Source organism: Anser brachyrhynchus (assembly GCF_964034855.1).
Source record: "Anser brachyrhynchus genome assembly, chromosome: 2".
NCBI classification, from domain to species: Eukaryota; Metazoa; Chordata; class Aves; order Anseriformes; family Anatidae; genus Anser; species Anser brachyrhynchus.
The window spans coordinates 66,397,514-66,411,445 of NC_137695.1; the positions used below are offsets into that span (position 1 = coordinate 66,397,514).

Here is a 13,932-nt window from a genome sequence, read left to right on the forward strand (position 1 = left end):
ACTAACTGGACAAGCAACTCTTTTCTTCCAACAGCAAGTAATTTCCTGGCAGTTTACATCCCAGAACTGGCTTGCTGTCAGGGGTGGTGGAAACTCATGGAGATGCACAAAGTCTGCCTCTTTCCGTGGTACCGTGCCATTAGTTGACTCTAACCTGTAATGAAGACATTGCTTGCATTTCCTGTCTCTACCAGTAGACTCCTTTCTTTTCTCTGAGGTGGTGCTCTGGAACTCTCTTCCTTGTGCATGGTGTGCAGGGCACTGCAGCAAGCACGCACTGAGCTAGGAGATGATGGGCAGTAGCCATAGGGAAGGGGTACATCAAAGGACAGATTTCTCTTCCTATCCCTCTCAGGTAGAAGAAATTTCTTCTGGAGTACAGTTTCACAAAGGTTATTCCCGCAACCACTTGTGAATTTTAGCAAAGCTTCCCCCTCTGCATTCTATCTAAACCTATCTAAATTTTGCAGTCACTTCTCCTGGCTTCAGCGGCACCATGCTCAGCATGTGCTGTCTTCCAGTGCCATCTAGGGATACAGACTGGAAATAACAAGCTGATCATTTACATAAACATTACTTAAAACATATTTCAAGCTGACAAAACGGGTTGGTTTGATAGAGGCTGGTTATTTAATTGCTTTTGAAAAAAAAAAAAAGGCCAGGAGTCTCCTATCTCCCCCCAGAAACTTTTTTTTTTTCTGTGACAACAAATAGCTATTGTAAGATCAGTCACTTCAATCACATTTATTGCACACAATGGACACAAACCTACATACCTTAAATAAGCCAATGGCTTAGGGGACAGTTGCAATATAGACTGGGGAAAAAGAACCTCATGTTTTGCAGGACTAATGCATTATACTCCCTAAGGCCCAGTCCTTAGCTCACGTGCATTAGCATTAATTTCACAAAGTGATACCAGAGAAGTGACACTGACAGACAATATTTCATGCTGGTACACAGTATACGTGCAGGATGAAGGTATTTCATTACTAAGAAAAAGCATGTGGAAAGAAAGAAAGTCATCAGCAAGATGGAAACACTTCGAGGGAAACAGAGTAAGCAAGTTGCTTTGTATAGCTGGATCGATTTATTCATAGCTTTGACTACCCATTTACTCATTATCTTTGCATGTCAGTTCCATGGTGAATCATAGCCACTGTGCTTGGTGTTTCACCTACACAGGACAAAGGCATGTGTCTTGACCTGGAGATCTTATCTGCATGGCAAGACACAACTGACAGGTGCAGGCAGGGGAGCAGAGCGAACAGTGGCTCCATACAGAATACCTTGTAGCCTGGCTTGAGGTCAGACTTGAGTCTGTGCTGTTGAATAGCTTGAAGGAGTCATGTTCCTATTGCCTGTGGGAACAAAGCTGAAGCAGCAGCAAATCTTCCCATTGTGCCTCCAATTCTTTACTGGGAGAGCAGGCAGACTTGCTCCAGAGCATAGCCAGGGAACAGCCAAATAGGATGACAAAAAATGCACTACACACCCATGTAATAATAAATCACACCAAAGATGCAGAAAACATATAGGCTAGCTCCTTACTAGCTTCTTAAAAACAGACTCTGTGTACTCCATCTTCCATGGAGTTCAGTGTACAGTCTATAGACTGTACAGTCTATATCTGCTCTGGATTTCTCCATGTAAATTTTGACTGCTTGATTCTTCGTGAGGCAGGGGAACAAAAGAATTCATGCACTAATTCATGCCTGGCCCCTTCAGAGAATCCAAAAAAGTACAGCATCTCTTTGATGACAGGAGGAAATGTGGAATATATTATCAGAAAAAGACATCAAATTAAAAGAAGTGCTTAAACACATACCAAGGGTTTTTATGTCCCAAACCAAAGTATTTAAATCAGCTCATGTAAAAAAAACTGTGGAGAAGGTGGGGAAAGAGGCAAGATGGTGATTTTACTAGATCTTTTGGTCAGAGCTTATGAAGCTGTGCCAGCTGAGGTCCAAATTAAAGTGGACAGCAGAAACACACACCACAGAAGTCAACTCACATTTCTGCAGTGCAGAATGCTACTTCAAACACATCAGCCGTCAATATTAAACACCTTTTAATCAACACATACAGTTTTTATTCGTTCTTAAACAACAAAGGCTTTTTGGATGCACACAATTTTTGACTGCTACAAGCCTGGTTTTGAAACTATTTTTTGTAACCCACAAAAAAAAAAAAGTCAAATCAATTTTTGAAAAATAAAAAACAGTGGATGCTTTGCCAGGACCATCACTATGAGATGTGATCTGGAAAATACCATCTGTCCAATTCTCATGACTTTAGGACAATTCCTCTTGATCCCTGCCTGTGTGGGGACTGTGAGAAAAGTCAACCTCTTTGCTCCCAGCAGCTACTTTGGCAGATTACTAAACCACTACAGAAGGTAGAAGTTGCAATTGGTTGTTTTCACCATCTCTGCTGTTTCCAACACACAGCTGTGCTACTTGGTAAGCACAGCTGCATGGCCCAGCCTGGGGCACTGACACAGACTGCACATTCCTGGCACTTTCAAGAGCAGCACCAGTTGCACCAGCCTCGTCAAAAGCTTATTTAACCCACACTGTGTCTACTGTGAGGGGATCTGTAAGAAAGCGCTGCTTAGGGGATGATCTAGGGCACTGAAATAAACACAAAAACTTCTCTGAGCAGGAAATGTCTCTCATAGCTGGTTTGCAGAAATGTAGCCCCACAAATCATGCACTGGGAGGATTCTCACATTGCCTCTTTATATTCAATTTTTTCACCTAAGCTTTCCTTTTAAAGTATCCTTAATGCCTTTCTCCTGAAAACATACCTTAATAACACGAGCATTAGCAGTCTAAAGTCAACTTAAATACAGCTGGTAAGATACTGGAAACTAATCGTAGATTAGAGATCATGTCCTGCAATTTACATGAGTGGGGAGATGGAATCCACTGAGTAAACAGAGCCAAGGATACAGTCTAGACACAACAATTTCCAAGCAACACATCACCTTCTCTGCTTAATAGCCTGTAGAGCCTCTAGACAGCTAAGTGGTATTGCCACTTTAAGTAACCGGATAAGCACATTTCCTTTGCATTTCTACTGCCTGCAGCCTCATCCAGCAATAGGCAGCTGCTAGCAACAGACTGCTTTTGCATATAAATTTGTCCTGATATTCTTGTTTGCTGTTTATGGATGTTGGCCTTGCTGATTTCTGGTTTTGCAGTTCTCCCCCCTATCCCCCACAAATCTCCACAGTGGAGAACTGAGAAGTTTCCCTGTTCAGGGGGCACTGCCCTGAAGTTAAGACATGTTCTTTATGAGGAAGACAACAAGTAATTAAAGGACTACAGTGACTTACCCACAGTAGCAGTTCTACTTTGCATGATGGTATCATGTGCCCTCACCAGTGTACTCTGGTACTTTAGATTTACTGCCAGAGGCACAACCATGTATCAGGCTGACTACTAACAAAAGCAGTTAAGGCCTGGAAACAATATGGCTGCTCCCTTGCTGTGCAAAACATAAGGCAGCAGATGCTACAGGATTCAGGTTGGGGCAACCCGAAGGGCTCTGCACTGCCTTGCTTGGAAACAAGGTACAGGCACCACCTTCCTTCTCTCCCTCTGCAGAAACACGTGCTATTTTTATTATGCCCCTTATCTTCCACAGCATTACTGAACAATAATGGTTTCATCCTGACTTAACAGGAAGACACTTTGAAGACCCCAAGAGACGTCCCTCCCCCTAGTGGCCCATGTGTCTTTCAAAAATAGCTCAGCAAGCAAGTCAAGTAAAGCAATGATGGGTGAGGAATCCAGTGCTCATCTGCTTTTGAACAGAGCACCCTTGACAGAATTTCTTTATTAAGTAAAACCACTAGCAGACACGTTTTTCTATAACGCTGCAAATTCTTACCTAAAGACAAGGTAGTTAAGGAAGGAAAATATTCTTCCCCGTATTCCATGACCTTTTTCATACTCATTTCTTAAATTCTCTTGAAGAATTTATGAATTGATTTAGAGGCTACTAGTTGCTAAAGGAACCTGTACAGTGGCTTTGTTCTGGCTTCAAGTCATAATCCAGATCTCTGCTCTGACTGGCAGTCCTTGCAGGACAAACAAGTATCAGTTTGCAGGGCCATCTTTTTCACCAGTGTTACCAAACACAGATGTGTTACAGTATTTACTGAAGTGCAGCCTGTCATTCATCTGGAAGAAACCCCACCACTTGAGTAGCTCTCTTTTGGAGAACGGCTGAGACTAACTCCTCTAAAACAAAGTTCCCCCCTGTTCGATTTTTTCAGAATTCCTGGGTATGGACCATTTTTTAACCTTTCTTACTACATAAATACTGATGCAAAAATCAGAATTTATTAACATCATTTGCTGGGTCCATCTAAAAGAACAACCTTCTAGTTCACATGGTGGACAGCTACCAACACAACTGTAGTGCCTCCTCTTTCATGGAGTTCAATGTTCCATCATGATATCAAAGACTTGTCTTTCCATACTGTACGAACAGTGCTGTTTCCCTGATTGGGAGAGGGACCACAAACAGCTACAACTAAACTCCATCTTTGAGGAGCACGGCCAGTCTTCCTGCAACCACGGCTGCAGAATTCAGCTAATCTAAGCTTGGAGAATTGAGCCTAGATTGGTTTTTTGTTTGTTTCTGCTTTGTTCTGCATAATCACGGCAACGATGGTTTAACATAAACCAAAATATTTTTTATCAGTCCCTGAATTAATTTCAGAACTGTGATGTCACATTTCACAGATGAAAGGCATTCTAAAATAACAGACCAAACTTGAGCACACATTAATGGCTTCATTTTAAAACATTGTGCATTTTGCTTATTTAAGAAAATGGATGATCCTCTTCTACCTACAATTTTAGACCTCAAGCCAACAGCTGTCATCTTATTTTAGAATATGATCATCCCAGAACAAGTCACAATATTTATTAAGTCAGTTAACATGGCTTATGGCAGAAATTTAAAGGAAGAAATAACATCTTTTGAAGTAATCAGATGGTCAATTACAAAAGGATCACATACATCTCCATTCAGTTACACTTCTAACTTCCACCAAAAAAAAAACCAAAAACTTCTTAATAGCATAAAATTACATTTGCTTTAGAAAAACATACATAAAACAACATTGGTACATTTTATTTCAAAAGACTGTTGTATGAACTCTCTAGCAATACAGGTTAAGACTTGTTCATATCACAGGCATGTAACAAAAATTAAAAATGCATGCCAGAAAGTATAAATCCTCTTTTGATATTTTTTCATATCAACTGGAAAACAGTAGGCATGGAGCATCTGGAAAGCAAACAAGAAAATATTCTCTTATTCATCTTAAGAATTTTTGGACTGGCAACTGTCAGCTTCCATGTTGCTGTGCATTTGGGACATGCTCCTGACTACACCAAATAAAGATATATGGAGAGTCTTTGGAGGATGGCAGATCCTTACTACGATAATACACATAACCCTCTAAGAACATTTCCAGTTTCCTAGCAACAGCAGCACAGTAGAGCAACATTCAGTGACCCTGTAAATCAACCCTGAACACATGAAAAGCAACAGTAGCCCCAACTGTACCCCAAATTAATCTATAAAAGGCCTGTCACGTTCTTTAACTTGCTAAATACCAATCTCATACACACTTTCACATAATACTGCTGAGCCACTTTAACCAGGGGTGTCACACGAGTCCTATACACTAAAGCCATCCAGAAGGATTAAGGGAAAGAATTGCTGACTAAAACTCAAATCATCTCTTCTGCCCTATACTGTAAGATTAGAATAGTACAGTCTGTAACATTGCAGCACATTAGGTAAGTGCTTACACAAACTATAAACAGGGTACAGTTTTACAGCAGTCTACGCTGCCTACATAATCTGTGCTTACTGGAAGGTTTGTGAATACATTATGCATCTTTAGGGCAACTGCAAACTGACTGTAATCAGGAGGACAGAATAGGATAAATGCAGAACTGATTTTTTTTAATATTTAAGCTTCAACAAGGGTTCATGATTTCAAGTTTTATAATGGGCTTAGATAAATTTAGAACCAAGCTCTAAAAGCTGTAATTAAACTTCCTTGAAAGATACACAAACAGGAATGGCAATGTTAGTGGTCATTCAGTCCAGGAGAATCTAAGTTAATAAAATAGATTTAAGACAAACTTAAGTCCTGATAAGCTTTTCCACTCTTCTCCCCACCCAGCCCCTGCCTCCTACCCTCCGTCCCCAGGAGTTCTCCAGAATAAAATGCTTCTTGTTTAGGCTGTGCAAAGAACATGACAAATTTGGCAGACCACAAGTGAAGGTCAAGTGTCTGATAATTTACACAAGTAGGAAGTTTACATACTTAAATCACCACATCTCATCTTCTACAAGTACTGACTGCTGCCAGTTTCAGAAGCAATTGTCTCATTGCTCACAGCTGCATTAAATAGGCTCTAAAAATACAATTCAAAAAATTGATGCAACAGCTTACTCCAGTTTATTAGCTGAAAGCCAGCTGCAATAGCCTAACATACCTATGTATATCAAGGTTATGAATTTGAAACAACAGTCCATACACTCAACCAGAGCTAGTGATTAAGCCTAAATATCACTCAGGAGGCAGTGCTGGAGATTTGGAGTACATATGCCAACAAAAAGAAACAACCACTTTGTCATCCAAGCTTGCACACTCTCAATCCTTATCACTGGGTTTTAGAAGTATTTTCTATTACTAGCTCCCTTTTCCTGTCTCAACTATTATGGGTGACATACTATCTTATTTTCTAACTTATTTTGAAATATTTGGAAAGATTGAAAACTGCCTTCACTGTGGAAACAGGTCTTGCATAATTCTTTTCTAAAGTCTCACGTTTTCCAGCATTCTTGAAACATCGGCCTGTATTTCAAGTAGGCTGAGCTCTGAGAAAGATTTTTTAGTATTACATAATAGAATATGAAATTGTAGAGGCCTTTCCTCTGTAAAATGCAGAGATTTGTAGCTAACCTTGAGCCCAATCTCATCAAGACACTATTCTTATTTAAAAAATATGTAAGAAGTTTCTCTTTCCTCCTCTAAAAGATGAGGTTTTGTTCACTGTCACAAATCCCATCTATTTAAACTCAAAATGTACTGCTTGTTCTCTCAATTTTGACCTTCAAAGGTCAAAGCACAAAACTCTACCACTACAGCACAAAAATCAAGCTCCCTATCAACTCAAGATTCCTCCTATCAGAAAGGACTTTCAAATGAAGGGAAAGGTTTTTTTTCTCCTCATTTCAAGTAAAATGACTACAGAGAAATGACTCAAGCTTCGGTAGTAAAAGTTAATGGAACATCATCTGAAATGAAGACTGACTCAGTAACACGTGAGACTTGTTAATCTCCAGCTCAAAAACCCACTAGAAGTATTCATGTAGTACCACTGAAATAGAAGACAGTACTGCTTTTTTTTTTCCTATTGGACAGGAGAACAAGCTTTAAGTGTCTTTCTGGTATTTGATAAAACAGAGATCATTAAGTGCTACGTATCCCCAAAGGATTAATCATTTTAATGCTCATGAATCAGGACTAGGCAAACCTGTGGTACAATGACTTTATTCCACTAATACGCTAAGACTAGCAAAAGACTTATTCTTTGGATTTTAGTTGTGTGTGCTGACATTTTGTTTTGCTTTCCTTCCTCATCCTGAGTACATTATACCTTAAGAGTTTACTGTTTTCTCGAACACCCTGCTTCTGGAACAGTACAAACTGTAACACGAGGAAAAAATTGTGGAGAGACTGGACACTGGATTCTTACAAGTAGAATTACCTAGACAAGAGAGTACAAAGTTGTCATATGAATGATCTATAATGCTTCCCTAATTGTTGTTAGTGACATAAAGGTTCATATCTAAATTAATCTAAATGAATTCAAATGAGTTAAAATTTAGCATTTGTCTAGAAAGGCAAGTCTCTGAACATGAAAGAGTATGGATACAGGTGGTAAAAACTAATGTTTTGCACATTTCTTGACTACTTAGGTAGTCAATTTTTTTCCTGAATAAGCTGCTAATAAGTCTCAGTAGTAAAGAAATCTTTCTTCCTTTACAAGGAATACATGACACAACAAGACTTTTTTTTAAAAAAAAAGCTCCCCACTATTCTTACGGTTTGCCAGCTCAGTGCTATTTCAATTGTTTCAGAGAAAATTTCCATGTCTACCTCACAACGAAGAAAGGAGCTTCATGTTTGACCAGGTAAAAATCATTTCATTCTGTTAAGAGTCTTATCTTGCAAGCAGAATACCAAACACTGACAGCTAACTAAAATGAGGAGCTTGGTATAAAAAAACTATTATAACTTCAAATAACACCAAATTAATTGCTTGCTAGAAAAGTAGCCCAAATCATCTTTCTGTAGTAACACCCAAACCCCACGGCAATAAACCTCCATGTTAACCATTAATCACAGTAAGACTTTTCAAACTTGGAAAAAAGTTTAGTGTAGAGCCTGTTCCCTCTTTTACTTCTGCAGCTAACATTACCAGCTAATTAAAGTACTCTGCTTGCCAACATTAAATGCTCAGTCATTGCAGAAGCCAACTCAAGATCCTTCTCCTTCACTAGCAGAAGAGATACAGAATTCTACGTACTTCCTTCAAATCTTTTGGCAGTAGCATCTAAGACCTAGATGTTTAACATGCTCTTAGTAACAGCAGCTTTAAGTATTTCAGCTTATGTTAGTCCTATTATACTTAACACTACCACTACTACAGCCACTGTAGTAAATTTTGGAGAGAAGATTCAGTTACTGAGCAAACAATGTCTTACCACACTGCTACCAAGATATGCCTACACAAGAGACTTAAAGCTCTAGTCTTACTGCTACAGCATAAAATCGCATCAAGCTAATCTACTAATTAGCTAATACTTCATCACATAGATTTGTCAATTTATTCAATAAGCACTGAGATGTACTTGCCACAAAACAGTTTTAGCCATTCTGTAGCAAGGCTACTATACTAGTTTAAACCTTAAGCTAAAGCATTTCAAGATATTCCAGAAAATACATGAATAAACTTTTTTTTAAGCAACACATACTATTTTAAGACAACTCACACAGGTAAGTCAGATGAAGAAGAGTAAAACTGAACAATCATCACTAAAACATTTCCATTGGAAATGTGCTGAAGTTCACAACTGTCTTCATTACCACCTTACTGAAGTTTTCTTATGTGTTTCTAGTCTACACGCCACACATTTCACATAGTCACGCAAATCTGAACCAGATTTTAAACATTCAGGTAACAGGGAAGTCCATTCACTGCAAAGATTCATTTTTCACAGAAGAGCCAGGCTAGGTAAGACCAAATACTGCAGGATTCTTCATGAGAGTACAGGTATTTTAGAAACCATGAACTTTCAGTTGTTCTTCCTTGACAATGCCAATCTAAAGGAGAAAAGCAACATATTTCAGTAAAGCTTACATGTTTATAGAGTGTTGTGATATCAAATTACCACAATCTTTTACTTTGATCAAAGAAACTGAAATACAGTGTATCCTCAAGAAAGCAGCGTTCTGTTTCCAAAACATTTCTGGGTCACACAGAAGAATTTACTATTCAAAAAAAGAAAATCCTATCAGATACTGCATTTGTTCTGTAGTCCTAGCAATTAGTCTTTGACAGTTTAGAAACTCTCCACCATGATTTACACTAGTAAGCGAGTGGCGATAGCCTCTTTCCTCTATAGTAGTTTCAGTCTCAAAATTACTGTTTGCAAACACTTTATTTTACAAATAAAGAACCTGAATTGTACTTCGAGAAAACAAGTAGTATGTTGTAGCAGGGTAAATGCACTCTAAGGCACTTTGATTCTTATTGGAGGTTTACTCTCATCCTACAAGTGCTGCAAGTGTCAATTTACTTTTTGGCTGCAAGCATAAAGGAAGAGTGGACATCTGCTTAATTAACATCAGTGGTCACCTGTTACACTATTGCTTTCAGACATGTTCAGAATATTGCAAGATGTTTATCTTTAGTCTCTCACCTCCAAAAGGAATTGGCAAATGTTCTTCCTCTGGTCACCTTGAAGCTGGATAACTTCACCGTATTCAGGATGTTCAATCACAGTACCATTACAAGCAAATTTCTAAAAAGAGATATTCATATTCTAAGACATTGAATGTACATTATGATTTTACTTAGAAAGTCTTTTCTGCTTTTCTTTTTCTGAATCTTGTCACAGAAGCTGCTTACTATATTCTGATGTCAAGCAAGGCAAAGGCATGATCTAGTCTACACTAGTTTTGAGAGTAAATGGAGTATGTCTGGTAATGCTTACAGAGACTAACCAAGCTGCTGATGGTAAATTCAAGCAAAGATAGGATTAGCCACCATGGAGGAGGAACTAGCCAATGCTCATTACAAGAATGAAAAACCAAGGCTTAAGATACAGTCTTTCAACTCTGGATTACTTTAAAATAAAGTATTTTCATCCTAACACAAGGATGACCTCTACTTCAACAGTAACCCACCAATGAAAGAAGCAGGAATGCAAAAATAGTTCTACTTCGAACTGATCTTATTCACATCAACACCCAGAATATTTTTCACTTAATTCTTTATAGGATAGAAATGTTTAGCTGTTTAGCATGAAGCAATGTCACTGGACTCCAAGAGGAATTTTGAGAAAGACAGGGAAAGGGATCAACCTGAATATGGAAGTGATGTACACTGACAAGAATGAGATAAAACAACCGTTCTGTTACTTAGCATTAATAGCTATCATACTCCTTTATATAGTACCTTTATTCTTAAAATCAAATCAAGAACTTCACCTTTTTGAAGGCTTTCACAAGTTTCTTCTTGTCATAGTCATCTGCAATTCCCTGAACGGTTGTTAGTGTCTTTCTTCCGTTTCGCTGTTGGATCCTTATATGAATGTAATCCTCAGTCCCTGCTGGGAGTAAGTCGTCACCCTTTGTTGCATCAGCAAAGGGATCTGCAAGAAGAAAATGATTTGTGTAATTCCCGTGCAAGAAAAACGCTCAAAAACTATCAGACAAGTTCCTCACCTCCCAAAGGTTGGTCTTTAGGGGTTAACTTTGCCATTTTCTCCCATTTTAGAACACATTCTACTTTCTTCTATATCTGTATTATGCCTTACCTAGCCTACTAACTCACCACAGCGCTCTCATGCATCTAGCTGCTTTAATACCTTCCTGAACATGAACAATTGCCAGCTACAGTATTAATTGACTGCACTATTTCTTGTAAGCCATGAATCATGAAGCTCTGCACGTGAAAAATGGTTTCTAAAGAATGCTAAGTGCACATAAGGTTTTAGACAGCCATATACTTTTTAAGTAAAATACAGTTTGCAGGGAGAGGTCATATCTTTTATCAGATAACTGGTTTAGAAAAATAAAAGAGCTCTTGCAAACACACTCCTGTACAAGTTCAGAAATCTTACACTCTGACAGCTACCGCACTACCAGCTTTTTAAGCCACCAATGTAATTTGTAACTCATAACCTAAACAAAACACAGCAACAGACGTTAACAGATGACTGCAGCTGTTTCTAAACCAGCACTGTTCTGTCAGTCAGTAGTTTTAGGCCAGAATTGTAACACAGTTCATTTATACTTCAACTACAGAAAGGTCCATTCTCAAATGCTTCCAAGCTTAAGTATATCTAACATTTAAAACTGGAAGGCACTGAAGAAGAAAGGTTTCCAGGTTATACTTCTTGTTCTCTGTTCTCTGCAAAAGCTTATTTAATACTGACTCTATTCTACCTGATAGCCCTACAAGTTTCCTAATCAGTAGCTCCTCTAAATAAATCTTGAAGCATGAACTGCTTTGGTTTTTTTTGTTTGGTTGGTTGTTTTTTTTTTGTTTGTTCTATTAACATACAAAGTAATTTTTGGATACTAGTCAGAACCATATTGAAGAGCCTCATACACATGAAACACAGGTTCAAAATTTGTGCAAGCTACGACTTCCCGAACTTCCATCCAAAACACAAATCCAAGAATACTAATTAAGTTTTGCCATCCACTTAAAACAAACATACCAAAAGAATAAAACTTCAGCAGAAAAAGGAATGGAATTAAAATTTCAAATAAAAGGTGTAAGAAAAATGGAGCCTTGACACAAAGGTGGCTTGACAGAGTTTAGGATTAGGTTGGAGATGAGCCAACACTGTAGGTGTTAACACTAGATAACTTAAGAGAAATCCTGTGAGCTAAACTCCCAAATGATGATTTACATAACCTCCTACTATGTCTCCTATGTGCACAAGGCCAGAGTTAAAATTAACACAAAAAGCTTGACAACATTATCTTACAAAGTCTTTTTTGCTTGCTTCTGTTGCCTACAGATAAGAAAGTTGGAGAACCACAGCCCAGTAAGGTAAACTTCCATGCTAATACAAGAGAAATAACCTACCACCCATACAGCTCAATCTATACAAACAGTATCATAGGTAGGGCATATATCAGGTTTTGGGGCATTAGCAAGGAAAAGGCAGTCTTGCAGCAAAGCAAGGCGCTTTTTTAATTGGAGCAGAGGTATTAAGCAGAAATTTCCCTTCCCTGACACCATACCCGGCCTCCCTTTGCCCACCTAGACTTTAAGACCTTGGGGGCTGCAGCCACCAGCGAGCCCGGCTCGGGGTGCTCCCACACACCCAGGCAAGCGACGGGCCGGCGACACACAAGACGGGGGGCAGGAGCAGGGCGGCAGCGGCTCCCCTTACCGAAGGACTGGAGGTTCTGGATAGAGGACATGCGATTCTGCGGCGGGAGGCTGGCGCAGCGGGGAAACGGCCGCGGCTGGCTCCGCTCCGGTCACGGCTCCGGCTCCGCAGCGCCGCCGGAGGTGGGGAGCGGGGCGGGGAGGGATAACGAAAGGAAAGGGAGGGGTAACGAATCTGCGAGGGAGGCGGAGGGAGGAAAGACTAAACGCGAGAGCTAGGAAGAGAGGAGCGGTGAGAGCCGCCTGCCCACGGCACGCCACCCCACGACATACCAACGGGTAGCAGCCGCCGCATCTCCCCCTAAGATAGCGGTTCGCCCCCCCGCTCTGGGTACTTGATGGCCACCCCCGCCCCCGCGCTGCGCCGTGGGAAAGAGAGTCCCCCCGCGCCCCGCGGCTGGAGAGCACGCAGCGCCGCGGAGGGCCGAAGGACTACAGTGCCCAGAGTGCACCGCGCCAAAGTGGCTGCGGGAGCAGCTGGCGGCTGAGGAGCAGCCCAGGTGTTGGCGGTGTGCTTGTGTTCACAGCTCAGTATGTTCCCGAGGAGGGCACGGGCACCTGGAAATAACTGGTCTGGACGCCCACTTCCCCACAGTATAAGCCCCTGGTCACGGAAGCCTCTCGTTATTGAGGCTGACTAACTTTTGGGGTGCCCCCATGGGGTTCCCTTTGTCTGGGTGCCTCTGGTTTGGGTGCTGCTGTTTCTTGGGTCTCCCTCTGTGTTTCCAAGGTGGGCTGACCTTCTAAGCTGTCGTAGAATTGGGGTGTTTTTTCTTTCACCTTACCACTCCCCATTCAGACAATTTGGGAATACAACCTCTTCTTCAGGCATACCTTCCTGGACAAAAAGATGTTCAACGTCAGGGGTGTGTTGGGGGAGACGGTCAGCACCACACAAACCACCTCCTCACGTGCTCCTTCCCTTGTTGGGGCTGCAGTGGTAAATGCTTGCATTTAAACCTCTGCCTTGAAAAGATGTGCTTGCATTACAAAGCTTGCCAGTCCTCAGGAGGTGATTAATGGCTTTGCAGATGTACAATAACCTAGTTGCATTGGCATGCCTGCCAGGACCGATATTTCTCCCTCTCTCCCTCCCTTCCTTCCTTCTTTCCTTCCTTCCTTCCCTCCCTCCCTCCCTGCATTTTGCAGGGAGGATTTCCTCTTTCCCCTGGGGGAAGCAGGGTGATTTGTC

At 40.6% G+C, this 13,932-nt stretch overlaps 1 protein-coding gene across 2 annotated transcripts; it reads right to left on the reverse strand.

Annotated features, from left to right (window-relative positions):
- Nucleotides 1-4,926: 4,926 nt before the first annotated feature.
- EIF1B (eukaryotic translation initiation factor 1B) lies at nt 4,927-13,151 on the reverse strand. 2 transcript variants are annotated; one of them, XM_080580148.1, is made up of 5 exons: nt 13,014-13,029; nt 12,742-12,915; nt 10,820-10,983; nt 10,030-10,131; nt 4,927-9,430 (listed from the first exon to the last, which is right to left on the reverse strand). In XM_080580148.1, exons 2-5 carry the CDS (start codon nt 12,770-12,772, stop codon nt 9,386-9,388), a joined length of 342 nt encoding a protein of 113 aa, XP_080436274.1. In that variant the 5' UTR covers nt 12,773-12,915; nt 13,014-13,029; the 3' UTR covers nt 4,927-9,385. The 2 variants fall into 2 exon arrangements, with proteins under 2 accessions (XP_080436274.1, XP_080436275.1); XM_080580149.1 differs by lacking the exon at nt 12,742-12,915 and having other exon boundaries at nt 13,014-13,151.
- Between the last annotated feature and the right edge of the window lie 781 nt (nt 13,152-13,932).

Coding starts and splice junctions, on each gene's coding strand:
- EIF1B (XM_080580148.1), bottom strand. CDS start 12,772: ATGTCCTCTATCCAGAACCTCCAGTCCTTCG. Junction 10,984..12,741: donor CCAGAACCTCCAGTCCTTCG/GTAAGGGGAGCC, acceptor TTCTTCTTGCAG/ATCCCTTTGCTGATGCAACA. Junction 10,132..10,819: donor TTGTGAAAGCCTTCAAAAAG/GTGAAGTTCTTG, acceptor ATCTCTTTTTAG/AAATTTGCTTGTAATGGTAC.